Source organism: Falco cherrug, chromosome 10 (genome assembly GCF_023634085.1).
Source record: "Falco cherrug isolate bFalChe1 chromosome 10, bFalChe1.pri, whole genome shotgun sequence".
In the NCBI taxonomy this organism is placed as follows: domain Eukaryota; kingdom Metazoa; phylum Chordata; class Aves; order Falconiformes; family Falconidae; genus Falco; species Falco cherrug.
In genome coordinates this window covers 18,784,391-18,812,188 of record NC_073706.1, presented here as the reverse complement: position 1 = coordinate 18,812,188, position 27,798 = coordinate 18,784,391, and the positions used below count along the sequence as shown (strand labels likewise).

At 66.0% G+C, this 27,798-nt stretch overlaps 2 protein-coding genes across 2 annotated transcripts; one reads left to right on the top strand and one right to left on the bottom strand.

Annotated features, from left to right (window-relative positions):
- Nucleotides 1–459: 459 nt before the first annotated feature.
- SPTB (spectrin beta, erythrocytic) lies at nucleotides 460–19,144 on the top strand. Its single transcript, XM_055721803.1, is given in 37 exon segments — nucleotides 460–613; nucleotides 4,166–4,363; nucleotides 4,444–4,595; nucleotides 4,778–4,951; nucleotides 5,054–5,145; nucleotides 5,228–5,308; nucleotides 5,407–5,503; nucleotides 5,505–5,523; nucleotides 5,742–5,854; nucleotides 5,932–6,119; nucleotides 6,204–6,321; nucleotides 6,907–7,065; nucleotides 7,140–7,442; nucleotides 7,605–7,755; nucleotides 7,846–8,713; nucleotides 8,792–8,929; nucleotides 9,013–9,772; nucleotides 9,850–10,052; nucleotides 10,139–10,229; nucleotides 10,301–10,447; nucleotides 10,564–10,827; nucleotides 11,008–11,223; nucleotides 11,310–11,399; nucleotides 11,501–11,776; nucleotides 12,404–12,534; nucleotides 12,836–13,040; nucleotides 13,121–13,495; nucleotides 13,586–13,830; nucleotides 13,919–14,057; nucleotides 14,132–14,216; nucleotides 14,309–14,505; nucleotides 14,618–14,727; nucleotides 15,050–15,134; nucleotides 17,047–17,216; nucleotides 17,296–17,469; nucleotides 17,558–17,600; nucleotides 18,032–19,144. Coding segments are annotated over 36 exon segments (6,978 nt in total). The 5' UTR covers nucleotides 460–613; nucleotides 4,166–4,215; the 3' UTR covers nucleotides 18,203–19,144.
- On the bottom strand, nucleotides 19,105–25,962 carry PLEKHG3 (pleckstrin homology and RhoGEF domain containing G3). Its single transcript, XM_055721902.1, has 16 exons — nucleotides 25,341–25,962; nucleotides 25,141–25,241; nucleotides 24,980–25,049; nucleotides 24,853–24,899; nucleotides 24,635–24,785; nucleotides 23,880–24,014; nucleotides 23,607–23,789; nucleotides 23,108–23,200; nucleotides 22,947–23,033; nucleotides 22,794–22,827; nucleotides 22,603–22,710; nucleotides 22,389–22,463; nucleotides 22,196–22,234; nucleotides 22,061–22,068; nucleotides 21,762–21,947; nucleotides 19,105–21,357 (listed from the first exon to the last, which is right to left on the bottom strand). Exons 1-16 carry the CDS (start codon nucleotides 25,680–25,682, stop codon nucleotides 19,729–19,731), a joined length of 3,288 nt encoding a protein of 1,095 aa, XP_055577877.1. The 5' UTR covers nucleotides 25,683–25,962; the 3' UTR covers nucleotides 19,105–19,728.
- Nucleotides 25,963–27,798: the final 1,836 nt, after the last annotated feature.

Here is a 27,798-nt window from a genome sequence, read left to right as displayed (position 1 = left end):
GGGTTACCGGTGGGGGACACTGAGCGGAGTCACCGGGACAGAGGCACACACACACAGAGGGGCCAGCCTGGATTACCGGGGGGGAGGATCCGCGGGGCCAGCCCGGGTTACCGGGGGACACACGCAGAGCAGGGACAGGCCGAGTTACCGGAGGGGACACACACACACACACACGGTGGGGACAGCCCAGTTTACCGGGGTTTTTTTTTTTTTGGGGGGGGGGGGGATCAGCGGGGCCAGCCCGGGTTACCGGGGGGGAACACAGAGCAGGGCCAGTACGGGGTACTGGTGGGGGCGGCCCGCCGGGGAACCCCACCCGTGGCAGCGGAGCCCTGCGCCGCTCCGCGCCCGGCCGGTGGCGGCGGCGGCGGCCGGGGGGGGCCGCTGTGCTGCATTGCGGGGCGGGCGGCCCGTCCCCGCCCGCCTGGGCCCGGCCCTCCGGGGGGAGCGGGGCTATCTGGGCCGGGCAGCGCCGCTGGCCCCGGGCAGGAATGTCCCTGCGCGCCCAGATAATGTTATTTATATCCCGGTGCAGGGCGGCTCCGCTCCCCCCGCCCCGCTCCGGTTCCGGCCCCGGGCCCGCCGCCGCTCGTCCGCCCGCCGCCCCGCGCAGGTGAGAGCCGCGGGCACCGCCGCCCGGTACCGGGATGCGCCGCCGCCAGGCACCGGAATGCGCCGCCTCCGGGGAGGGGACGGGGACGGGGGGGGTCGGGAGGCGCCGGTCCCCGCGGAAAAGCGGGGGGGGGGGTGTGTGCACCGGGACGCGCTGCCCGTCCCGGGGACACTGGGTTTGGGGTGCAGCCCCGAGCACCGCGGGGGCTGCGGGCGCGGAGGAAAGTTTGGGAGGGGGACCCCGCCGGGGGAGCTCAGCACCCCCGTTTTCCCGCTGCGGCGGGGAGTCTGCTGTCACCGGGTGTCCCCCGGGGCTGCGATCTCCAGCGGGGACGCGTGGCTTTGGGAAGGACGGGGCGGGCGAGCGGCGGTGACTTTCTGGGGACACCCTGGGGACACTTTCCCTGGGGTGCCAGCCCCGAGCGGGGTCCCTGCACCACTCCTGGGTGCTCCCAGCCAGGCACGTGCCAGTGGGACACGGTGGGCAAAGTGTCTCCGGAGGGGATGTGTGATGGGTCATGGTGGGGCACATTGCCTGGCCTGCCGCCACCACCAACTGGGGAAACTGGAGTTACTGGGAGGAGTTTTTCTGGCTGCTGTGCCCTTGGCCCCCTCGTCCCAGCAGCAGGAGGATGCTCGTGGGTGGGCATTGGGCTGGGGGAACCCCTGCCCGCACCCCAATAAGCCAAGGGGGGGGGCAGCTGATTTCCCAGCTCCCCTTTCAGGGCGGCTTTTTGGCTTTGCAAATCTCCAGCTATCGGAGTCAGGGGATTGCAGTCCCCTTTACTCCACTGGGTTAAGCCAAGGAGGAGCATTTGGGGAGGGTGGCAAGCAAAAGGAGACCCCTGCAACCCTGGTGGATGCCCTCATGGCCCCCCCGAGGAGCATACTGCAGCTATCGGGTGTTTTTAGGGCCCCGGCTGGTGGTTTTGGGGTAGGCGAGGAGGTGTGAGGGGCAGCTCCTAAGAAGGGAGTGGGGCTTGGCCTGGCCATGCACAGGGGAGGCCTATTTATAGCCAAAAATGTCTGTGGAGTGTCAGCACGTGTGTGTGTCACCACTCAGTGCACTGGTGGGTTAGGTGACATGGGACAGTCCTGGCACGGCTGGCATTCACACCAACTCTGGCCCTGGGGAAACCCAAACCTTCGCCCGCTGGGTGGGAGCCGTGGCCGGAGCGGGCATTGCTGGCCAGAGGAGCCGTGCCATGCCCAGGCACCCCGTGCTGTGCCGAGCAACCGTGCTGAGCGGGCCATCTGCTCCCGGCCCTGGCCCTGTGCCTGGGAGGCAGGCAGCTTTCGGGGGGCTGTGGGGGTGCCCCCCGGCTTCTGCCTCTTCCCAATGTGGCTGACCACGCCGGGAGCATGGCTGACCGCTGGCTTGGGGGAGATGCAAAATTATAGTGTTAATTGGTGAATCGAAACAGCTGGGGTGATGCCAGGCAGCAGGGCCCCCAAAGACCCATCAGGCTGCGGGCGGAGGTGATGGGGCAGCTATTTCGGGGTGTTTTGGGGCACCCCAAGGAGCTGTCATGTGCTGGCAGGTGATGTTTCAGCAGCATGCTGCGGTGGCGAGGGCTGAGCCAGGGAAGGGGCTCGAGGGTGCCATGGGCAGCAGGCACCAAACCGCTCCCCGGCCACCCTTGGGGTGCAGGGGGGACATCACCCGGGGCTGGCAGGGGGGCTCGGCAGCGGCACAGTGCCAGCCCCTCGTGGGAAGTGCTGATTCACGGTGCTGAGCCACTGGCCGGGGAAAGCAACACTGCCTTGGCCCCGGCCACAGGATGCTGGCAGCAGGGCCGGCATCCCGGTGCTCCCGGCTTTTCTCCTGCGGAGCCGGTGGAATGGCAATCCCCAGGTGGCGGGTGCTGGTGGTGGCGTGGCTCTGCCAGACAGGGCTGTTTGGAAGGTGCCAGTGCGGCAGAGGGAGATTTAAAGGGTCAGTGAGCACCACTGCTCAAAATGCATGCTGGCGGCTCCCTTGGGCCCTGCTGTGGCTCCCTTTGGCATGATCACTGCCGCCTCCTCAGATGCTCATGGCTCCGCTGTGGTGGTGGCGGGGGGCTCAGCCAGGACCGAGGTCCCGCACCGGGCTGTGGTGTGCTGCAGAGACCTGACTCAACTCAGCACATTCAGCCCATTCGCAATGCCTGGGCAGGGCGGCTGCAGATCCTGTGGTGTTGGGGTGGAGATCCCCGAATTTGGGCTTCCCCAGGGGTTTTCTGCGGTGGGACAGGAGGGCGAGCCCAGTGCCAGCTGTGCTGGCCGGCAGTGGCACAGAGCTAGGGCATGGAGGGCTGCAGGCCCTGCTCTTCTGCGCTCCCACATACTCCTGTGTGTGCTTGCGTGGCCTTGCACGCTCTCATGCACCGCCTTGCATGTGCTTGCGTGCATTCACATGTCCTTTTCTGTGTGTGCATGCTCCTGCATGTCCTTGCTTGCATATGTGTGCTTTTACATGCTCTGGCACGCTCCTATGTGTCCTTACTCACATGCGAATGCTATTGCATGCTTCTACATGTCCTTGCTTGCACATGCACACTCTGGTGTGCTCCTGCATGTCCTTGCTCACGTGTGCACACTTTTGCATGCTCCTTCATGCCCTTGCTCACACATGTATGCTCTGGCACGCTCCTGCATGTCCTGGCTGATGCATGCATGTTCTTGCATACTCTGGCATGCTCCTGCATGTCCTTGCTTGCATGTGCATGCTTTTGCACGCTTCTTCGTGTCCTTGCACACTCCTGCATGCAAGCCCGCTGCTGAGCCAAGGCCCTGCCTGGGCGGCTGCGATTAGGATGCGGAGCCCAGCCCAGCCCTGCCAGCCCCGATAAAGCTCTCCAGCCCGCCAGCTGCCTGGGGGGTCCCTGGGGGGCTGGGGGGCCACAGGCTGTCATGGCTTATGGGGACACAAGGGACTTAGGGGCAACTGGGATTTCCCACAGCTGCACCGGGCGCCCATGGCTGAGGGCTCCCCGCAGCCCCGAGGTGCTGGGGGGGTCCTGGCTGGGGTGCTGGCCAGAGAGGGGCCCAGCCTGGCTCCCTGCACCCCTCAGGGGCCCCAGCAGCCTTCTGCTGCCCGGCTGGGCCACCGACAGCTGCTCGCAGGCATTTTTAGATACTGGCCGTGTCCTATCTGTATCTCAAATGTCCCCGGGGGCGGGTGCCCCCCCCCGGCCAGCAGCTGTCACCCGCTTTCTGCCATGGGTACCGGCAAAGCTCCTCCATGGCGCAGGTGTTGGGGTGGGTGTGAGCAGCACCCTCTTCTCCTGAGGGCACCCAAGGGTTGGGTGGACACCCATTGGGACCTGGCTCAGGGTGCTGGGGGTGCAGACAGGACACAGGGCAGGAAGAACTGTCATTCGTAGCCGTGGGCACAGGAGTCTGTGCCAGCAGGGTGAGTCCCCGAGTGGGCAGCACCCGCCGGGTGCCCCCCAACACCTGGGTGAGGCTAAATCCTTCTGAGCAGCTTAACCAGCAGCTCTGAGCTGCAAATCCCCACGTGCGGCAGGGACGGCAAGCGATGCCGATGCCTGCTGCCTCTGCTCTCCCCCAGGGGCCTCTTGCCGGTAGCCGACGGCCATCCGGCCGGGGGACACTGGGACCATGACCTCGGCCAACGACTACGAGCAGCTAGAGCTGCAGCAGCAGTACAGCCGCATCAATGTCCGCTGGGACGCCTCTGACGATGAGCTGGACAACGATAACAGCTCGGCACGACTCTTTGAGCGCTCCCGCATCAAAGCCCTGGCAGGTCAGGGATGGGTCTTGGGTCCCTGTGGTCCTCCCAGGTTGTCCCTGGTGCCGGTGCCACTGTGCCTATTCTCATTGCAGACGAGCGGGAGGCTGTGCAGAAGAAAACCTTCACCAAATGGGTGAACTCACACTTGGCTCGTGTCACCTGCCGCATCTCAGACCTCTACATGGACCTTCGGGATGGGCGGGTGCTCATCAAGCTGCTGGAGGTGCTGTCAGGAGAGCTTCTGGTAGGACTCCCATCCAGCCGGAGACCCTGGGACCCTTGCCATGCTCCACCAAGGCTGTTGACCTTGGCATTGACCGAGGCTCCACCAGCGCTGGGGCGGCAGCAGGGGTGCAGGGGTGTCTCTGCGCAGGGGTTGGGGTGCCTGGCATGGAGGAAAGTGTGCTAAAAAATGTCATGCCTCAGCCCAAGCCCACCAAGGGACGGATGCGGATCCACTGCCTGGAGAACGTGGACAAGGCACTGCAGTTCTTGAAGGAGCAGAGGGTGCACCTGGAGAACATGGGCTCCCACGACATCGTGGATGGCAACCACCGCCTTGTCCTTGGCCTCATCTGGACCATCATCCTCCGCTTCCAGGTGGGTCTGGGTGGGTGGGGGGCACCCCGTGGCTTATTCCCAAACAGGAGCACTCCCCTGTGGATGTCCTCTTCCAACCCTGTGATGTCCTTCTGCCCCCAGATCCAGGACATCATTGTGCAGACACAGGAGGGCCGGGAGACACGCTCAGCCAGGGATGCGCTGCTGCTCTGGTGCCAGATGAAGACAGCAGGGTAGGTGGTTGGACCCACACCCCACCATGCCAGGGACCAGGGCTGCCCAGAGGGTAATGGTGACACCCTTTCCCCATCACAGGTACCCCCATGTGAACGTCACCAACTTCACCTCGAGCTGGAAGGATGGGCTGGCCTTCAATGCTCTCATCCACAGGCACAGGTAGGTGTCATGGCGGCAGGCACTGGACATGCCAGGGTGGTGGCACTGGTGGATGTCCCATGAGCACATCACTGCTGTCCCTCACCCTCTGTCCCCAGGCCTGAGCTGGTTGACTTCCAAAACCTGACCAAATCCAATGCCCGGCACAACCTGGAGCACGCGTTCAGCGTGGCTGAGCGGCACCTGGGCATCACCCCCGCTCCTAGACCCTGAAGGTGAGGCTGCTGCTGCTGCCAAGCCTCCTGCCTCAGTTTCCCCGTTATACCCTGGGACACGCCCAGGCCCTGTGGAGGCACAGAGAGGTCTTCACCCCATGGAGGGGGGGGATGGGTGCAAGCAAGGGGGGACCTCATAAGGCCCATTGCCACTGGAGTGATGCCGGGGTGATGCGGGGACTGGGTCAGGACTGACACCTCTCGCTCGCACCGGGCAGATGTGTTCACAGAGAACCCCGACGAGAAGTCCATCATCACCTATGTGGTGGCCTTCTACCACTACTTCTCCAAGATGAAGGTGCTGGAGGTGGAGGGCAGGCGTCTGGGCAAGGTAGGGGAATGGCAGTGAGGAGTGGGGGGTTCTGCTGGGGTGCCAGCACCCCACGCTCACTGCCAGCCCTGCCGCAGGTCATTGAGCATGCCAAGGAGACGGAGCGGATGATCGAGGGCTACGGGGGGCTGGCCTCTGACCTGCTCACCTGGATCGAGCAGACCATCGCCTCCCTCAACAGCCGCAGCTTCGCCAACTCACTGGCCGGGGTGCAGCACCAGCTGCAAGCCTTCAGCACGTACCGCACCGTGGAGAAGCCCCCCAAGTAAGTGCTCCTGAGCCCCCCGTGGCCACGCAGGGGTGTTGAGCACCTATGGGTGCCCTGGGCTGAGCGCTCTCTCTGGGGCAGGTTTCAGGAGAAGGGCAATCTGGAGGTGCTGCTCTTCACCATCCAGTCACGGATGCGAGCCAACAACCAGCGCGTCTACACCCCGCACGAGGGGCGCCTGGTCTCTGACATCAACCGGGTATGGGGCCCATGCCGGCAGCCTGGCCATGTGCCGTGCTGTGCCGTGCTGTGCCGTGCGGACACGCGGCTGCTCCCCCAGTGCTCTGGGGGCAGCTCTTAGCCCAGTATCCCTGGGAGCTTTGCTCCCCAGGCTGTCCCAGGGCAGGGCAGGGCAGGGATGTCCCGGGGCAACTTGGGTACGTTCAGAGGCAGTTCAGGTCCTAGGGCAGGTCAGGTCTATCTCAGGACAGATCCGGTCTGGTCCTAGAGCAGGTCAGGTCCATCTCCTGGGGCAAGCTGGGTCCACCCTGGGGCAGTTCAAATCCTGGGGAAGTTCAGGTCCATCTCCCAAGGCAGTTCAGGTCCATCCTGGAATGGGTCCTAGAGCAGTTCAGGTCCAATTTCTGAGGCAGTTTGGGTCCATCCCGGGACACAGCGAGCCCACCCCAGGGCAGGGCAGGTCCATTCCAGGGCAGGTTGGGTTCCTCCATCCATTCTCCCCTACCCATGAGTCACATGGGTGTTCACCAGCAAAGCAGGACTTCGGTGGTGGTGGGGTCGTGGGACACAGGTGCCACCCCTGTCCAGTGCCACCTTCCCCCAGGCCTGGGAGCAGCTGGAGAAAGCGGAGCACGAGCGGGAGCTGGCGCTGCGCACCGAGCTCATCCGGCAGGAGAAGCTGGAGCAGCTGGCGCGGCGCTTTGACCGCAAAGCGGCCATGCGGGAGGCCTGGCTGAGTGAGAACCAGCGCCTGGTGGCCCAGGTGAGGCTGGGGACACCCACCCGGGGAGTGGGGTACCCCACCAGAGCCTCACCACAGGCTGTGTGTGGGGGCAGGACAACTTTGGCCAGGACTTGCCAGCCGTGGAGGCAGCCAAGAAGAAGCATGAGGCCATTGAGACAGACACGGCTGCCTACAAGGAGCGGGTGCAGGCCATCGAGGCGGTGGCGAGGGAGCTGGAGGTGGAGGGCTACCATGACATCCAGCGCATCAATGCGCGCAAGGACAACATCCTGCGGCTCTGGGAGCAGCTCCTGGAGCTGTTGGCTGCCCGGCGCCAGCGCCTGGAGATGAACCTCACCCTGCAGCACCTCTTCCAGGAGATGCTCCATAGCATCGACTGGATGGATGAGGTCAAGGTGAGCTGCGCGCGCTGGGTGCCACCATGGGTGGGTGCCTTGGTCCCACCCGGCACAGTGTTGGTTGGACCCTGGTGTGGGGGTGCTGGCGGTGGCTTTTAGGTAGCAGTGGGTGCTGTCTGCTGGAGCTGGCAGTGCCTGACAGCTGGGGCTCTCCTGCAGGTGCAGCTGGCATCGCCTGAATCTGGGAAGCACCTTCTGGAAGCAGAAGAGCTGCTGCAGACGCACCGGCTGCTGGAGGGTGACATGGCCCTGCAGGCAGAGAAGACACGGGCCATCAGTGCTGCCGCTCTACGCTTTGCGGACACTGAGGGTAGGCATGCTGGGATGCCCCAGGACCATGGCATGGCTGGGGGAAGCCGGGATGCCCTGCTGATGGGTGCCCACCCTGCTCCCTGGGCAGGCTACCGTCCCTGTGACCCCAAAGTCATCCGGGATCGTGTGAGCCACCTGGAGTTGTGCCGGCGAGAGCTGCAGGTGCTGGCAGCCCGGAGGAGAGCCTTGCTGGAGCAGTCCCGCTCCCTCTGGACCTGCCTGTGGGAGCTGGATGAAGCAGAGGGCTGGATCAAGGAGCAGGAGCAGCTCTACTCCTCCCTGGACTTTGGGAAGGACCTGCCAGGCGTGCTGCTGCTCCAGCGCCGGCATGCCACCTTCGAGGCTGAGCTGCGGAGCCGGGGCAGCCGGCTGGAGCGGGCACTGGCAGCAGGCGAGGGGTTGGCACTGGCGGGCCAGGCGGCCGGGCAGCTGCGGGAGCGGGGGGCGGCAGTGCGGGTGCTGTGGGCGCAGCTGGAGGAGCTGGCGGCTTTCCGTCGCCGTGGCTTGCAGGAGGCCGAGGGCTTCTTCCAGTTCCAGGTGGACATGGAGGAGCTAGCAGAGGGGCTGCAGGATGCCCGCCGGCGGGCGGCCACCGAGGAGCTGGGTCAGGATGAGTCCCGCACCCGTGCCCTGCTGCGGCAGCACCAGGAGCTGCTGGAGGAGCTGGCGGCGGCCCAGGAGCAGCTGGATGGGCTGGCTCGGCGAGCTGAGGGCTTCCCACCGGAGCTGCGGGCCGGCCCCGAGGCGCAGAACCGGCTGGTGGCCCTGCGGGAGCTGCACGCCGAGGCAGCTGCCCTGGCCGAGCGGCGGAGCCGACAGCTGCAGGATGCCCTCAGCCTCTACACTGTCTTTGGGGAGAGCGACGCCTGCCACCTCTGGATGGGGTCCAAGGAGACCTGGCTGCAGCAGCTGGAGGTCCCTCAGGCGCTGGAGGACCTGGATGTGGCACAGCACAGGTAGGGGCTCCCGCGGTGGCGGTGCTGCTGTGCCATGTCCCCAGCTGCTGCCCGTTCTCAGCTGAGCTGTCCCCGCAGGCTGGACGGGCTGGAGCAGGAGATGGCCACCGTGGCTTCCCAGATCACTGCCGTCAACCAGGCAGCTGACGGCCTGTTGGCGAGTGGGCACCCCCGCAGCCCCCAGGTTCGGCAGTGCCGGGAGCAGCTCAACGAGAGGTATGGTGGCAGGCAACACCGGGGCGAGGGGGTGACACTGGGACCGTCCCCACTGGCTGCCATCACCCATCTTTGCCCTGCAGGTGGGACCGGTTCAGGCAGCTGGTGTCCGAGCGTCGCCAGGCAGTGGGCTCAGCCCTGCGCCTCCTTAACTACTGCCTGGAGTGTGAGGAGACGCGGCAATGGCTGCAGAGCAAAGCCCAGGCGGTCAAGGCCACCGCTGAGCTTGGCCGGGACCTGGCTGGCGTTCTGGCCACACAACGCAAGCTCTATGGCATCGAGCGGGAGCTGGCGGTGGCCGAGGACCGCCTGGCCACCCTGCGCGCCCAGGCTGAACGCCTGGCTGAGGAACGGCCGGAGGCAGCCGGGGAGGTGGCCGTGCGGCTAGCAGCGACGGTGGCCGCTTGGGATGAGCTGCAGGTGGCCCTGGCGGAGCGGGCGGCCTCCCTGGGGGAAGCTGGGCAGCTCCGGAGCTTTTTGCAGGACCTGGATGACTTCCAGGCTTGGCTCTTTGGGGCTCAGAAAGCGGTGGCAGCCGCTGACGAGGTGCCGGCCTCTTTGGCCGAGGCGGAGGAGCTGCTGCAGCGGCACGAGGCTGCCCGGCGGGACGTGGAAGAGCACACGGCCGCCTTTGCCACCTTGGTGGAGACAGGGCAGCGTGTGGTGGGTGAGCAGGAGGACCCCCAGTATGAGGGGCTGCGGCAGCGCCTGCGTGGTGTGGAGGCTGGCTGGGCTGCCCTGGGCAGGATGGCGGAGGCTCGGCACCACTTCCTTGGCCAGTGCCATGGCTTCCAGGAGTTCCTCCGTGATGCCAAGCAGGCGGAGATCCTCCTCACCAACCAGGTGGGTGCCCGAGGAGGGGGGGTCCCTGGCTCATGGGCACCCTGAGGAGGTGCCGACCCCCTGTTGTGCCCCTCCAGGAGTACACGCTGGCCCACCTGGAGCTGCCCACCACGCTGGAGGGCTCGGCCACCGCCCTGCGCCGCTTCCAGGACTTCCGTGCTGGCATGGAGAGCACTGCCAAGAAGGTCCCCCAGGCGGTGGCTGGTGGCAACAAGCTGGCAGCTGAGGAGAACATCTTTGCAGAGAAGATCGCCGAGAAGTGCCAGGCCCTCCAGGAGCGGTGAGTCCGGCGCAGGCTGGCTGGCGGGCGGGCAGGCAGCGCCTGGGCAGGGGACTGATGCCGCCTGTCTCTGGTCGCCCTGCCAGGCATGGGACTGTCACGGCCAAGGCAGAGGAGGCGGCAGGTTTGCTGCAGGACAACCACGAGCTGCAGAGCTTCCTGCAGAGCTGCCAGGAGGTGGGCATTCAGCACGGCCAGCGGTGCTGGGTGGTTGCCACTGGCCAAGCTCTGACACCCTTTGCCTGCAGCTCGATGCCTGGGTGGAGGAGAAGATGCTGACAGCACAGGACGCCTCCTACAGCGAAGCCCGTGGCCTCCATGGCAAGTGGCAGAAGCACCAGGCGTTCATGGCCGAGCTGGCATCCAGCCAGGGCTGGCTGGAGAAGATAGAGACGGTGGGTGCCAGCACTGGTGCCTGGAAACCTCCCAGCCCCTTGGCTGGGCAGGAGGTCCCCATGCCACCATGGAGCCACACCACGGTGGCCACCAACCTCTTTGGTGTTGCCGGCAGGAGGGGAAGGATCTGGCGAGCCGCAAGCCGCAGTACGGTGAGGTGGTGGTGCAGCGGCTAGGTGAGCTGCGCCAGCGGTGGGACAGGCTGCGCGATGCCGCCGAGGAGAAGGGCCGGCAGCTCTTTGAGGCCAACCGTTTGGCGCTGTATGCTCGGAGCTACGAGGAGCTGGAGAGCTGGCTAGGGCGGGTGGAGGAGGAGCTGCGCGCTGCTGAGCAGGCCAAGGACCTCACTGCCACCAAACTGCTGCTGAAGAGGCTGACGGTGAGTGGTGGCACTGCCAGCCGAGTGGCTGGTGAGGGCGAAGGCTGTTGGCACCTTGCCCTTTCCTTTGCGGGGAGTGGGTCTGAGGTGCCGGGTTGTGTCCCTGAATGGAGCTGGCTGGTGCCCTGGGGGTCTCCAGCCTGGCTCTGTCCCCTGGCTCACATGACTTTGCCTTGTCAGAGGCTGGAAGAGCAAGTGCGAGCGTGGATGAAGGAGCTGGAGGAGCTGCGGTGGCAGGGCCCTGCCCCTGCCCAGGATGTGCAGGAGGTTGATGAGCATGAGCAGAGGCTCCAGCAGCAGTGCCTCAACCTGCTGGAGCCGCTGGAGAGGAAGAGGAAGGAGCTGGAGACTGCCAAGACCATGTATCAGCTTGCGCGGGATCTGGAGGATGAGACGGTGAGCATCCTTGTGGTGGTGGGGTCTGGTGTGCCAGGGGTACCAGCGGGTGCCATGCACCACTCAGCGGGTGTTCTTGCCCACAGCTGTGGGTGCAGGAGCGGCTGCCCCTGGCGAGGTCGACGGAGCATGGCACTGACCTCCCAAGTGTGCAGCGCCTGGCCAAGAGGAATGAGGTGAGCCTGGGTGCAGTGGTGGTACTCGCAGACCCGGCCGGTGCCTTGGGGACACCCATCCCATGGGTGAGCCCCACCATGACTGCCCACCCCATTGGCAGACGCTGCAGAAGGAGCTGTCGGGCCATGCCCCCCGCCTGGCTGAGGTGCTGAGCCGGGGCGAGGCAGCGGTGAGCGGGGACAAGCCAAGCCCAGAGCTGGAGGCGCGGGTACGGGAGCTGCAGGGGCTGTGGGTGACGCTGCAGGAGGAGGCGGCCGCCCGGCACCAGCGCCTGCGGGAAGCTGGCGAGGCCCAGCAGTACTACCTGGATGCCAGTGAGGCTGAGGCCTGGATCAGCGAGCAGGAGCTCTTCATGGGAGCTGAGGAGAAGCCAAAGGTGAGGGTGGCTCTGTGTGGTGCCCCCGTGTCTTGCAGGGGTGCTGGGCAATGCCATGCTGGTGCATTCTATGTCAACCCAGACAGTGCCGTGCTGTTATCATCCAGTACTATGGTGTGTCATGCCGTTACACACCATCCCATGCCATGCTGTGCTGTTATATGCCATCCATCCCACGCATGCCGTGCCATCACATGCTATCCAATGGCAATTACATGCCATGTCATGCTGTGCTATAACACACTGTCCATCTCATGCCATTACGCAGCATCCCATACCATGCCATCCATGCCACCCTTTGTTATGCCATTGTAGGTCATCCCATGCCATGCCTTGTCATTACGTGGCATGCTGTGCCATTACTGATCATCCTATGCTATGCCATGCTTGGCCATTGCAATCCATCCCATGCTAAGCATCGCATGCCTTGGCCGTTACATGCTGTCCTGTGCCAAGCCAATGCCGTTACACGCCATGCCATTCCATACCCCACCGAGCTCACCATTGCTCCCTGCTGCATCGGATGGAGGCAGGACATGCCCATAGGGTGGGTGCTGGGGCTGGACCCCGATCCCTCTCCCTCGGCCATGCCCAGTGCTGAGGGCGCTGGTGTCTGCCATGCCACAGGATGAGGAGAGCAGCTTGGTGATGCTGAAGAGACACGTCCGACAGCAGCGGTCCATTGAGGACTATGGCCAAACCATCAAGGAGCTGGCAGGGAGGGCTCAGCAGCTGCTCTCTGCTGGCCACCCTGAGGGGTAGGTGCCACCGGTGTGTGTCCCCTGTCCCTCAGGGCAGCCCCGTGCCCTCAGCACTCGGGTGCGTGGATGGTTGGGCTGGAGCTCCGGCAGGGCTGGCTGCCCTGGCGTCTTGCTCTGCCTTGCTGGCATGGCCCCAGCTGCGGCAGGGAGGTGGTGGCAGAGGGACATGGGGAGCACAGAGCGAGTCGTGTTGTCCCCCCCCACCCCCCCAAAAAAAACCCCAGCTGGCAACACAGGCAGGTCAGGGGCATCTTTTCCCGGGTGAGAACTGGGGTGTCTGTGTGCCGGGGCCGCGCAGGGAGCAGATCATCCGGCTGCAGGGCCAGGTGGACAAGCACTACGCGGGGCTGAAGGAGGCGGCCGAGGAGCGCCGCCGGCGCCTGGAGAACATGTCCCACCTCTTCCAGCTGAAGCGGGAGGAGGAAGACCTGGAGCAGTGGATCGCCGAGCGTGATGTGGTTGCCTCCTCCCAGGAGATGGGGCAGGACCTGGACCATGTCACGGTGAGGGTGCCAGTGCTGGGGAGGCGTGGAGGTGTGCAGTTTCGGGGAGGGCAAACTTGACTCTTCTCTCCCCTGTGCAGCTCCTGCGAGATAAGTTTCGGGAGTTTGCACGAGAGACAGGCAGTGTGGGGCAGGAACGTGTGGACCGGGTGAACCTGGCCATCGAGGGCCTCATTGACGCCGGGCATGCAGAGGCAGCCACCATGGCTGAATGGAAAGACGGGCTGAATGAGAGCTGGGCTGACCTCCTGGAGCTGATTGACACCCGCATGCAGCTCCTCGCTGCCTCCTACGACCTGCACAAGTACTTCTACGACGGCGCCGAGCTGCTGGCCCTCATCGCTGCCCGGCACCAGGAGCTGCCCCAGGACCTGGGCGAGGACGCTGGCACAGTGGAGGCTTTCCACCGCATGCACAGCGCCTTCGAGCGCGACCTCCATCTGCTGGAGACGCAGGTGAGGCTGCCTCCCGAGGCTACCGGGGATGCCTGGCACTGCCGCCACCGGCACTCAGCATCCCTCGTGCTCTCTGGCTCCACCGGGCAGGTGCAGCAGTTTCGGGAGACGGCAGCACGCCTGCAGACTGCCTATGCTGGGGAGAAGGCAGCGGGCATCCAGGAGCAGGAGCAGGAGGTGGCGCGAGCCCTGCGGGCACTGCTGGAGGCATGCAGCGGACGCCGGGCCCGGCTGGTGGACACGGCCGACAAGCATCGCTTTTTTGGCATGGCACGGGACCTACTTTCCTGGATGGAGAGCACTGTCCGGCAGATCGAGACGCAGGAGAAACCCAGGTATGGCTGCCTCCAGTGGGTGTCCGGTGCCATTTGCTGGGACCCAGTGCCAATGTCACCACTGATGCTGGCACCTCTCTGTCTCCAGGGATGTCTCCTCGGTGGAGTTGCTCATGAAGTATCACCAGGGCATCAGGGCTGAGGTGGACGCCCGGAGCAAGAGCTTCTCCACCTGTCTTGAGCTGGGCAAGAAGCTGCTGCATCGCAAGCACCAGGACTCACCCGAGGTGAGGGCAGCCAGGGCTGGGGGGCAGCAGGGACGGTGCCACCAGGGCCACCGCATGACAGTATCCCCTCGTAGATCAAGGCAAAGCTGGTGGAGCTGGTGGGGAAGAGAAAGGCCATGATGGAAATGTGGGAGCAGCGCTGGGACCGGCTGCGGCTGTGTGAGTGTGTCCGTGGGGTCCGGGGAGGACCGCGGCTTGTCCAGGGGGCCAATGGTGGTAGGGGGCTGAGCATTGCCTGTCCTTGCCCATAGTGCTGGAGGTGTGCCAGTTCTCCCGGGATGCTTCAGTGGCCGAGTCATGGCTCATGGCACAGGAGCCCTACCTGGCCAGCAGCGACTATGGGCAGACAGTGGACGCAGTGGAGAAGCTGCTCAAGCGGCATGAGGCTTTCGAAAAGTCCTCGGCCACCTGGGAGGAGCGTATCGCCGCCCTGAGGAAGCTGACGACGGTGAGGAAGACTCAGGGTGGGACATGGCCGGTCCTGGCTCATGTCTACCTGCCCTGCCTCAGTTTCCCCACCCCACGTTCCCCTTTAACGCCTTCACCTCCTTCACTGGCAGCTGGAGCTCCTGGGTGGGCGGACACTGCGTGAGGGGTTGGCACGGGACGAGGCAGCACACCCCCAGGCTCCCGACTACTGCCTGGATCTGGACGGGGAGCTGGAGGCCGGGTAAGACGTGCCAGCACCATCCCCTGGCAGCTTTGGCAGCATCCTGGGCAGAGGCAGCCCGTGGCACCTGCCTGGCGCATGGGCGTTGTTTCCAGCATCCCTCTTCTCAAAGCATTAAGGGTTTTTTAGCAATCTGCCCTTTCAGAGCAGTAAATGCAGGCGAAGAGCAGGGATGAAGGTCAAGCCCCACCATGCTGGGGCTTTCATCCCTTGCGGGGACAGGAGAGCAGCAGCCAGCCCGTGTCCCTGTGGGACCACAGCTGCGTGTCCCCAGCGAGCTGGCTGGGACAGGCATGCTGAGCAGGCTGCCTCCCTGCCACAGGTCTGAAGAGGAGGAGGAGGAGGAGAAGAGGAAGGGCACGAGCACACGGGATGCCTCTCCATCTGCCACCGATGGACCAGAGCCGGTCAGTTCTTGAATTTAGCTTTCTCCTTCCCTGGCAGCAAAAAGTCTCCCTGCATGTCCCACAGGCTCCTGGCAGACCCCGTGACCGTGATCGTGACAGTGTCGTGCTGCCGGCTCCCCGCACCCCCAGCCCTTGCCTCGTTCCTTGCCTTGTTCCTTGCCTTGAGTTGAATAAATGCTAAATAACCCCCAAAAGGCCGGGTGGGCACACGGGCACTGCACCTTCCCCTTCACCCCCACTCCTGGGGCGGCCGGGGGGCCCCCTGTGGCAGCTTGGAGCATCCCTGCCCCCCATGACCAGGCTCGGGCCAGCTGTCAAAGGCTGGCACCTGTGGGTGCATGGGTGTCTCGGGGATCGGCGCAGCAGCTGGAGCTGGAGTGTCTGCTCTGGGACGGGCAGGTCCCAGACACCATCCTCTGCTGTCAGCAAGGCAGCATGCATTCCGGGAGAGACCCCCGGGGACACCGCGTGGCCCCGGCACCATGGCACCCAGCTGGGAATGGGGCCAGCTCTGCCCTGGCATGGAGGGGACATCGGGCAGCACTGCCTACGGACACACAGCAGCAGCGTTCCTGGCTGGCCGTGCTCACGTCAGCCCTGCAGCACACGTGGCCCTTGGGACGTTGTCATCACCCCCCCACGGGGATGTCACCCTGTGGGGCATTGTTACCCCAAGAGACGGCGTCACCCTGTGAGGCACCATCACCTTACAAGGCATCAGAACCCTGTGGGGCATCATTACCCCAAACAGCATCATCACCCTGCGAAGCATCACCCCCCCCACAGGGCACTGCCACCCTTGGGGCACTGTCACCCTGTGTGCCATCCACCCTGCGCTAGCTGCGAGCCTCTCTACTCCCCCTGCCTGTTCTGCCTGCCCAGGGACAGGGTTGCTTTCTGGTTGCTCTGCCTGCTTGGGGACAGGAACCCCTTCTGCCTCTTCTGCCTGCCTGGGGACACTGGCATCTTCTGGCTCCTTGGGGACAGGGTCACCCTCTGCCTGCTTGGGAACATGATCCATCTTTACCTGCTTGGGGACACTGGCATCTTCTGGCTCCCGGGGGACAAGATCACTTTTGCCTGCCTGGGGACAGCATCCTTGAGTACCTACTCGGGGACAAAATCACTTCTGCCTGCTGGGGGACGCCAGCATCTTCTGGCTCTTTGAAGTCCCTGCATGGGGACACAGCCACGTTCACCTGCCTGGGGACAGGACCCCCTCTGCCTGCTCGAGGACATGATCCATCTCTGCCTGCCTGCTTGGGGACACTGTCACACCTGGATGCCAGGGACAGCATCCCTCTCGGCAGGGCACGCCGCAGGACCCTGTGGTGCTGGCAGACATGGCTGTGTGGCACTGGGGCCATCTGTGGGCACAAGAGGAGAGGACAGGCACTCTGGGGTCCCTGCACCCCTTGGCCGAGCCCCTCCTGTGGCACCCAGCCCCTGGCCAGGCACCCTGCTCACCAGGCACCATGGCCCCTGACCAGACCCCATCTGCCTGCTGACACCCTCGCTGTCCCCAAGCCCCCTTGGTTGGAGGTGACACTGGGGTGGCTCCTGGGGCTGCTTGCCTGCCTTGGCTTAACTTCATCACTCCAAATCTGGGGGGCTCTGGCACGTCCTGAGCCCAAGGTGCGGGTCCCAGGGCAGGACTGCATCCCAGCTGCTCACTGGGGTCATCCCAGTAGCCACTGGCTCCCATGTCCTGGAGTTGGTGGGTCACTGGCACTGAGAGCTGGGGGTGACCAACCCCCAGCTGGCACCCCCCGGCCTGGGGACTGAGTCCCCCACTGGGGACAGGGACCCGCCACATGCGGGGTGCCACCATAGGAGGGGACAGCACCTCAGGGTGTGGTTTTTGGTGGCAGTGGTGACCCCGTGGTGTAACAGGGCTGTTGCTTTGCGGCAGCTGGTGCAGATGACAGGCGATGAGGAGCCAGCATCGCCGAGCCCGTGGCCACCGCGGGAGGAGCCAGAGGAGCCGGCCACATTGCCGGCCCGTACCTGCAGCATCCAGCTGGAGGGCTACCTCGGCCGCAAGCACGACCTGGAGGCAGCCACCAAGCGGGCATCCAACCGGTAGGCACGGCGGTGGCCACGGTGGCAGCGCCAGGGGGCATGGGTGCGTGCCAGGCTGATGGCGCTGCTGTGGTGGCAGGTCGTGGAGCACACGGTACTGCGTGCTGCGGGGTGGCCAGCTCGCCTTCTTCAAGGATGCCAAGAGCCGGGCGCTGGGGCTGCCCTGCCACGGCGAGGAGCCCCTGGGGCTGCGGGATGCCCTCTGTGAGGTGGCCACTGGCTACAAGAAGAAGAAGCACGTCTTCAAACTCAGGTAGGGCGCCAGGCTGGCACAGCACACTGCGGCATGGCACATCACGGAGGTGGCACGCATCTCACTGGCACCTGCGCTCTGTCCCCAGGCTCAGTAATGGCAGCGAGTGGCTTTTCCATGGCAAGGATGAGGTGAGGGGTGTCCTGGAGGGACACGGGGTGACTGGTGGTGCCTGGGGGGACACAGTGGGGTTGGAGATGCCCAGGGGACACGGGGGTGGCCAGAGATGCCCAGGGGACAAGGGGATGGCCAGAAATGTCCAAGGGGACAGAGGGTGGCTGGTGGTACCCAGGGGACACCAGGGTGGCCAGAGGTGCCCAGGGGGTACCAGTAGTGCCAGCGGACACACTAGGTGACCTGTAGTGCTCAGTGCCACACAGGGTGGCTGGCAGTGCCCACGGGGCCGCCAGGGGTGCCATGAGGACATGGTGAAGGGCAGGCAGTGCCTGGGGTGCTATGGGGGGCTGGGGAGGATGTGGGGCATCTGGCATCACGCTGGGGGCCACAGGAAGGTGATGGGGGGCCAGGGGAGCTCCCCCTGAGCCCATGCCCGTGCCCACAGGAGGAGCTGCAGGCCTGGCTGCAGGGGCTGAGCACAGCAATAACCGAGTGCCGGAGCAGCCGGGGGAAGGCGCAGAGCCTGCCCCTGCCCCCTGCCCCGGCACCCCCCGAGCCTCCCCTGCCCCGCAAGGACAAGGAGAAACGGTTCAGCTTCTTCCCAAAAAAGAAATAACCCCCCCGGGGTGGGGTTGGGCACCCTGCACCCCAGGGACCTGTCTCACCAGCGGTGCCCACTGCCATGTGTGCGTAGGGACCTGTATGTGCATGTCTCTATACGTACAGCCAGGGCTATAGGGGCAGCTGCCTGGCATCATGCGCGTGCAGGAGCCGTACAGCCCCGCTGTGGGCACCCCTCACCTCTGTGAGCACACGCGTGGGCCCACATCATGTATACATGTAGCGGCACATATACGAACGGGCACAGCCCATGTGCGTTGAACACGTGCCTGTGTGCACATGTGTATATATATATATTTGTATTTATATATACATACATTTCCATGCTTAAGGGTATGCACACACCCATGTGGAGGTGAACACACATGTATATGTACGTCCCTGTGGGCGCCCTCCGTGCACACGTCTGTGTGGATGGGCCCCTCCAGGCGTGTGCACCCAGGGGTGCCCCCTTGCACAGGGGTGCACAGCAGCCCCGTGCACACACATGTCCCTGCACGCACACGTGTGCACACGTGTGTCCCTGCATGCAGGTGCACCCACCCCTCCATGCGCACGGCCACACGCGTGCATGCCCCCCACCCGGCACCCAGCACCCACACATGGTGCTGTTGTGGGTCCCCCCCGCCCTCCCCAAGCCATAACGTGCCCCACCCCCCCCAGCAGCACGTGGGTGCAGAGGGGGCACTCCTGGCCCCCACAGGCACCAACCAAAGAGCATCAGCATGTGGGCACGGGGGGGCACCGCTTGCCCCCGACCCCCTCCCACAGCCACCACCCTGTGCCCCTGCCGCACTGCTGGGGGGGGGGGGGGGCGGGGGGCACCCCTGCACCCCGCGGCCGGGCTAAGCCACCCTGGGGGGAGTGCAGGCGACCAGAGAGGAACTTTTGGTTCGGTTTGGTTTTTGTTTTTTTTCTAATAAAGATGTGAAAGCGAGCTGGGTGCAGTGCTGGGTGCTGGGGTGTGTGTGTGGGGTGCCCCTGCTCCTGGGCACGTTGGAGGTTCATGAGGTGGCCCTTCTCCTGTGGGCTGGTGGGCCATGGGGTGGCCCTTCTTCCAGGTAGGTTGGAGGTCCCCAGGGTGCTGCTCCTCCTGAGAGAGCTGGGGGATCCATGGGGTGCCCCTGCTCTGGGGCAGGTTGAGGGTCCCCAGGGTGCTCCTTCTCCCAGGTGAGCTGGAGGTCCATGGGGTGCCCCTGCTCCTGGGCGGGTTGAAGGTCCCAAGGGTGCTCCTTCTCCTGGGCAGGCTGGGTGTCCATAGGGTGCCCCTTTTTCCAGGTAGGTTGGAAGTCTACAAGGTGCTCCTTCTGAGTGAGCTGGGGGTCCATGGGTGCCTCTGCTTCTAGGCGAGCTGGGAGACTATGGGATGCCCCTTCTTCCAGGTAGGTTGGAGGTCCGCAGGGTGCTCCTCCTCTCAAGTGAGCTGGGGGTCCACGGGTGCCCCTTCTTCCAGGTAGGTTGGTCCACAGGGTGCTCTTTCTTCTGGGGGTCTGTGGGACACCCCTTCTCCCTGTCACCCACCTAGCTGGCGGCATCAAGGGTCTGAAATTTCTGCCGCAGGTCCCTGACGAGGCCGTGGCGGGGGGGCTCAGGGGTGTCGAGGGGCTCGGGGCAGCGCCGCCGGTACTCCTCAGAGGCCTGGTAGGCTTTGCAGCGCTCCACCACTGCCTTCAAGCAGATCTTCTCCCGGGTGGTGGGCGAGCGGATCTGCACGTAGGTGGGTGGCTCAGCAGGCGCTGGCAGCTGCTCCAGCACCAGCACCCGCTGCCCAGGACCCAGGGGAGCCTCCGCTGCCACCCACAGCGCCCCGTCACTGCTGTGCCGTGCCGGCGCTGGCTCAGGGGTGCTGGGACCCCCGCCTGCCTCGGCGCTCCGGCTCCGGCCGCTGCCTCGCTCCTTCTCGGCTGGCCGGCCGCCCCGGCACGGCCCGTCAGGTGCCGAGCGGCTGCGGCTCACCGGTGGGGGCCGTGGGGCACCAAAACGGGCACGAAGCTCCCGCACATCAGGCCAGGTGAAGGGCTCGGTATTGCCAGGGCTGGAGGGACTGCGGGGGACACCCGGGGAGGGGGCCACCGCCAGCCCCCCATGGCGTGGCACAACCACCGAGGGGGTGCCGGTGCACAGGTCCCCCTCCTCTGGCTGTGCTGGGGGGCATCGGGCACCGGCACGGCGGCTCTTGATGCGGAGGCTGTACTGCCGTGCCAGCTGGTACACCTTGGTGCCAGGGTGCGGGGGGGTCAGCAGCAGCCTCGGCGGTGGCCCAGCCGGCAGCCCCTCACCCCCGGTGCCCAGGTCGTCCTCCTCCAGGATGAGCAGCGGCTCGGGGGGCTGTGGCTCAAGGGGCTGCAGCCCGTTCTCCTGGCACGGCTCTTCTGGCGATGCCTCGGGCCCCTCTGGCGCTGGCTGGGTGGGGGGCTCAGAGGCTGCCGGGGGCCGGGGGAGGCCGTTGAGGCGGCAGATGGAGCTTCGCACCAGTCCCTTAGGGATGAAGGAGAGGCTCTCGCGGCGGCGCACGCTGAAGCTGGCGTCCTGGTGCTCGGCGTGCCCGTAGTAGCTCTTAATCTTGTCAAGGAGCAGGCGGTCCCGGCTGGAGAGTAGTGACTCCCGACGGGCTCCGGCCAGGGGCTCGGGTGAAGGGACGGTGCTGCGGGACCCCCCAGGCTCCCCGGCCTCGAGTGGGGGGGCACCATCCAGGCTGAGCGCGCTGCCGCTGCGGCTGGCCGGCCGCCCCTCCAGCGCCAGGCTGCTGCGGCGGGAGAAGCTGCTGCCACCACCGAAGCGCTCTGCGATGACGCTGGCCTGGTCCAGCACCGAGGGGGGCAGGATGCTGCTGGCAGCTCCTTCTTCCTCCTCCTCCTCCTCCTCCTCACTGCTCAGCCCCTGCAAATCCTCTGCAGCACGCTCCAGCTCCCTCTCCCCGCCAGGCAGCACCGGTGCCGGGGTCCCCGCCGAGGAGGGGGCTTCAGGTGCCCCTGGCCCCTCGGGGTGCTCCCTGGTGCTGCTGGCCTGCGGAGGGGCAGGCAGGTGGGTGCTGGGTCCCTCGGGACTCCCCGGCAGGAGCTGCAGGGCTGCACTGACCTTCTCGCAGCTCCCTGGCCCCCAGCTGCTTGGCCGCTTGGGTCCCTCCAGCGCTAGTGGGTGCCCCCCAGCCTGGGCAAGAGCAAGCGGGGGGTGTCATGGGCTGGGGGGGCACCCGGCTGCTCGAAGCAGGACTGCTGCTGGAGGTAAGCCCCAGCCAAACTCATGGCTGAGGACACCACAGCGTTCCCAGGAGCAACATGGGGTACCCCAGGAGTGATGCAGGGTGTTCTGGGAGCAATATGGGGGTGCCCCAGAAGTGATGCAGCCTCCCCTCCGAGTAACATGGGGTGCCCAGAAATGATGCTGGGTGCCCTGGGAGTGACATGGGGTGCCCCAGAAGTAACAGGGTGCCCTGCAAGCAACATGAGGTACCCTAGGAATGATGCTGGGTGCCCCAGGAGTGATGGGAGATGCCCAGGGTAGCACTACGCAGTAGGTACCCTCTGTGGGGTTTGGGGGGCTGGGGTGGGTACCTGCTCCTCCTGCGGCTCTGGCAGGTCCACAGCACCAGGCAGCTCCTCCTGGCATTCCTTGTCTAAAGCCTCTTCTTCGTCTTCCTCCTCCTCTTCCTCCTCCACCACACCTTCAGTCACTGCCCAGGCTCTGGGGTGCTGGGGGGGCTCCCCCGCCTCCAGGAGAGCCCCGTCGCTGTCAGCGTGCTACTCGGGGGTGAGTGTCAGGCTCAGGGTCCTGTTCTCTCTACTCCTGGCAAGTAGCGTGCCAGGGCTAGGGGGGCCCGGGCACCCCAACCCACCCTGTGCCCCAGCATTACCTTCAGCCCTGCCAGAAAAGCAGAAAAAAGAGAGAAAAGTAGAGGTTGGGGGGGCAGCGGCACCCCAGAGTGCCTCCCCCAGCCCTCGGACCTCCTCTGCCCACCCCACCGGTGCCAGCAGCCGTGCCAGCTCACCTTGCTCACCCAGCTGCCGCAGGATCTCTTTGGCAGGCTCTGCAGGGAGAAGTTGGGCATCCAAATCAGGTGATGGTAGCGTCCCCCAGCCCCCCCATCACTCATGTCTCCCAGCCCACCTATCCCCAACCCCACCAGTATCCCCAGCCCCCCCACCCTGGCTGGGGTCCTCACTCCCTGCATGCATCTGCACCTGACTGCCTGCGCCCCGTGTGCCCGTGCAGCCGGTCTGGCAGTGTCTCCGCACGGTCCCGGTGCTGGAAGGGCTCTGCGGGCACAGGGACACCCATCAGCACGAGCACCCAGTGCCCACCACCCCGACGGGCATCGGTGCGACCCAGCCATGGTGTCACCCCGGGGCAGGGTCGGCAGCGGTGGTGGGGACGCTGGGGACGTGCGGCTCTCACCGGACTGCCGGCGGCCCTGGCGCAGCTCAGCAGCGGGGTCAGCCAGGGGCTGGCAGGACCAGCTCTTCTTCAGGCGCTCAGGGCTGCAGCGGGGAAGGCGTGGGGGGTCTGCAGGGACAAGGGGTGATGCTGGGGGCTGGGGGGGACAGGCGAGGGCAGGGAGGGGACCGTGGGGCGGCAGTGGCACTCACAGAACAAGTCCATCTCCAGGATGGCTTCCTTAGCCTGGGGGGGAAGGAGGACGGAGAGAAACAAGGGGTGAAGCTGGGGTGCAGCTGCCCCCTCCTTGCTATGCTGGGGGGGGCCCTGGTGCCAGCACAGCACCCATCCCGCTCTGCCCTCACCTTCTGGGGGATGATGGCGTGATGGTTCTCCAGGATGAGCCGCTTGATGTGATGGGTCCACACGCGTTTCTCCTCCACATTTTTGGCCTGGGGCAGGACAGGGAGGGTGGTGGGGTTGGGCAGGGGTTCCCCAGGGTGACCCCCACCCTGTGCCCCCCTACCTGCAGGCTGTGCTGCTGCTTGCCATGCTTGTAGTGAGCCAGGCTGAAGCAAAGCGAGTCCCGTGTGCTCTCGATCAGCATCAGCGAGGAGCACTGAAGGCAGAGGCCATCAGCCCTCCATCCCCAGCACCCCCCAGACCCCTTCCCAGCACCCACCGGGCTCCCCATCCTCAGCACCCACCCTGGTACCCCCCCATCCCCAGCACCCACCAGGGTCCCCATCCCTCCCCAGCATGCTGCAGTCTCCCCCATCCCCAGCACACCCTGGACACCCATTCTGACACCTATTTGGCTCATCATCCTTAGCACCCACCCTGGTCCATTCCATCCCCAGCACCCACTGAGCTCCCCATTCCTTGCACGCACCCTGGTCCCCTCCATCCCCAACACACTCCGGACCCCCATCCTAGCACTAACCCTGGTCCCCCCCATCCCTGGCACCCATCAGACTCCCCCATCCCCAGCACCCACCCTGGTCCTCTCCATGCCCAGCACCCACCGGGATGTGGCTCTTGTAGACATAGTGGTCACCACGGCGCTTGGTGATGAGGAGGGTCTTGTCAAAGAGGAAGACAGCGCGCTCGTGGCGCACCCGCTGCACCCGAAAGGTGCCCTCCAGCACCAGCTCCCCGTAGCTGGTCAGGTCCGGTCCCTTCCAGCCCAGCAGAAGCGACTGGATCTCCTGCGTGAGTGCCCCGGGATGGGTGCATCAGGACACCCACCACCACGGTGGTGCCCACCCAGTGCCACCCACAACACTGCTGGTGCCCACCTGCTGGCGGATGGCGTGTTCGTGCTTGCGCTTCATGTCGTTGATGTACCAGGCGACACAGGTCATGGTGTCAATGGCCTCCAGCACCACCTCGTAGTCGTCCCCTGACTTGTGCTCAAAGTGCTTGGCGATCTCCTGCCAGCAAAGGACGCGGCATCGGGGGAGATGTGGTGGTGTGCCATACCAGGGGGCTAGGCTGTGCCAGGTGCCCGTGCCATGCCAGGTGTGTGCGCTGTGCCAGGGAAATGTGCCATGCTGGGTGCCCATGCCATGCCAGGGAACCAGGCTGTGCCAGGGAAATGTGCCACGCCAAGCACCCATGCCACGCTGGGGAACCAGGCTGTGCCAGAGAAGGGTGCTGTGCCATGCCAGGGGACCAGGCTGTGCCAGGGAAATGTGCTGTGCCAGGTACCTGGACTTTGCCAGGGAACATGCTGTGCTGGGGAACCAAGCTGTGCCAAGCGCCTGTGCCACATCAGCTGCCTAAACTGTGCCAGGAACTCCTGCTCTGCCACTTCCCCATGCCACGCCACACACCTGGCCTGTGCCAGGCACCTATGCCCTGCCGGGTGCCCATGCCAGACCAGGCACCCAGACTGCGCCATATGCCATGCCATGCACCCACCGCACACCAGGCGCCAGTACCCTGCCGGGTGCCCACGCCATGCCATGTCCCCGTGCCACACCAGGCACTCACACCACACCAGGCACCGGTACCCTGCTGGGTGCCCATGCCGCGCCACATGCCGGCTCACCTGGAGCAGCAGGTGGTACTTGAGGATCCTCTGGACGGGCTTGAGCAGGTAGGCACCGAGGGGCAGCGCGTGCCGCAGCCGCTCCTGGCACTCACGGAGGAACCGGGCCTGGGGCTTGCTCCTCATGCACTCGGCCAGCGCCGCCACCGAGCTGCGGGCAGGGAGCGGGATCAGCCCCCTGCCCAGCCCCCTGCCCAGCCAGGCCCCTCCCAACTCACCTGGGGTAGTTGTTGCAGTACTGGGTGTAGATGGCAAACTCCTGGCTCTGCGGGCAGGGGGAGCACGGTGAGAGCCTGGCACGGCCCTGTGCCCCCCGCCAGTGCCCCCCGCCATGCCCACCCTTACCCGGGTGACGAAGCAGACAGCCACGGCCACGGGGTCATTGGCGCAGCTCTCCAGGTTTTGCAGCAGGGTGCTAGGGGGGACAGAGGGGATGGGATGACAACAGCCCCCCCAGCTGTGGGACTGGCTGTGCCCCCCCCACCCGCGGCACAGGGAGCACCCACCTGCTGAGCTCGTAAATGTCCTCGATGTTGCCGAAAAGCGCGCTGACCTGCTCCGGCCGCAGCACTGGCTCCTCCGCATCGATAATCTTGCCCAGGTAACCCTGCCGGGCACCCATGGGTGGTGGCGGCACTGGTGCAACCAGCCAGGCCACCCCCAAACCCCATCTGAGGGGTGTCCCGTGTCCCTCCCCAGCACTCACCTCCACGATGCTGCGCAGGTCACGGGCGTAGGTGCGCTCCGACTCCACAATCTCCAGCACCACCCGCCCCAGGTAGCTGGGCTCGGCCCCGGGGCCACCAAAAGGTGCCAGGGGGTGCCCGCCACGGCCACCCGGCCACCCCCCGGGGGAAGCGTTGTTGTTGCTGTTGCACAGCCCCTCAGCCCATGGCTCGGCCCCGCCGCCAGCCGGCTCCTCCATGGCGTGGCCGGGCTCCAGCACCGGGCTCAGGGTAGGGTGCTGCAGGCAGGCGGGCACCGGCATGCCGGCATCCCTCAGCACTGGTGGGGTGCAGGACGGGTCTGGGAGGGGGGAGAGCAGCATGGTTAGGGGGGTGTGGAGACCCCCCTGCAAAGAGCCCCCGAGGTTGACCTGATGGCCAAACACTTCAGGCCAGGGTGGTGCCAGCACCCCTCAACCCCAAAAATCCCCGGCTACGGAACAGCCGAGGCAGGATACAGCCTGGCCGGATCCTGGCACAGCCCAACAAGGCCTCCCACCCGCCAGGGCCCTGAGAATTAGGGGTTCACCCCCTCCCTTGCCCCAGAGCCAGGTGATGCACTCCAGGAGCCAGAGACCATGCTCCAGGAGGAAGAGGCTCCCTGGTGGGACCAACGCCATCGCCATGCCGAGCCCCCACCCGCTGGCACCCCGCTGTGCGTCACTGCCGCGCCTGTGGGACACCTTCCTGGTGAGCTGAGCGCTGGCCCGCCCTTCCGGACCACCGGTGCCACCGGCTACTCCCCTACGGCACCAGTATCCTCCTGTGCCACCGAAACCGTGCGGTGCCACCGATCCAGCTGGGGCACCCAAAAACCAGCTGCCAGCAGCAAAGCGTGCCAGAGCGGCGGCAAGGGCTCACCGCTGCGCTGTTTGGCAGAGGGACAGTTTGCAGCAGGACACCGAGCCCGCTCACCCCAGCAGGTGGGTGGCCCCAGGGACAGTGACCTTCAGCCCGGCCACGTGCCGGCGGCGGGGCTGCCCGAGCCCCCCGGCACCACCGGGGGGGTGCCAGTATTGAACCGGTCAGGCCGGTTCCCGCCGGCTCCTCCCTGCACCCGCCATGCCGCATGGCTGCGATCCCGCCGCCGCCCTCCCCACAGCTTTCCCATGCAAGCCAGGAGCCCCCCAAATACCCACCATGGTGCCGCCCCCAGCCCCACATCCCCAGACTGTGCTGCAGCCCAGGCATCCCTGTTGCTGGCACAGCTGGCTCTGCCATGGGGCACCCCCTCGGCATCCTGGCTCTGAGTGATTTGGGGAGCAGCCCGCCCAGACCCCGAATCCTTCAGCCTTGCCCTGGCCCCATGGTCATGTTGGCCAGGGGAGACCCGGCCCCGTGGACACCCTGGCACTGGGTGGGGGGCACCCAGCCCCATGGACAGCCCATCCTGCCGGGGCCACTGAGGCCAGCAGACCCCCAGCATCCACACCCGGCAGGGTCCGATCCCTGCCCCCACCCATGTCCCTTCCAGGGGACAAGAGGGGACACCCGGGTGGCACCGTGGGGGGCACACAGGGCACAGCTACCCCACGCCTGCTACGGGGGGACGGTGGCCCAGTGCCCGCGCTGGCTCCCCCACGTGATGCCCGGCCAGGGATTTGCGGCCACCTCGGCTCGTCCCCGCAGGCCGCCCCCGGCCACCCTAATCCGCTCAGCGCGCCGGGATTACTGCGCCGGCCCCACGTCACAGGGACCGTGGCCACTCGCCTGGGCCACCGCCAGCCCACCCGGCTGGGGGCTTTATTCTCTTACCCCCCAGCACCGCCGCGGTGGGCACGCTGCTAGCCAGAGCCCCCCCCGGCTCCCACTTGCCGCCTTCTCCCGGGGGGGGGAGGGGGATTAGCCTTGACCTTCACCCCTGCCGGGACAGGATGCTGCCCCCAACCCCGGGGGCTGCCAGAACCCCGGGGCACCCCCAGCCTTGCTGCTGGGGACAGGAGAGACCCCCGGGGTGCCGAGCTGTATGTGGCCCATGGGTGCTGCTGGCAGCACAGGCAAGGAAGGACACCAGGAGGCTGCCGGCTGGCCCCGGCATGGGGGGACCCCAAAACTCCCCAGCAGGGGAAACTGCAGCAGGGGCCGGTGCTGTGCCGAGCCGCCGGTGCCGGTGCTCGCGGGGTGAGGTTTTCTCCCCGCCGCGGGATTGCCGGCCCTGTTGCACATTCCTGCGCTGGAGCCGGGGCGTGAGGCTCAGCCCACGGTGCTTTCCCAGGGCCCTGGCACGGCACGGCACAGCACAGCACGGCACGGCACGCCGGGAGACGAGGGTGGGCAGGCCGGGGGTGCAGGGTCGGGCAGCCGGCCGAGCAGGGCTGGAGGAGGCCAGCCTGGCGGAGCCATATAAGGGAAGGCAGTTCACCATTTCCAGGCATTTTCCAGGATCGCAGCGGCCTTGGGAGCGGGGAAGGTCGCTGCCGGCTCCAGCCCAGCTGCCAT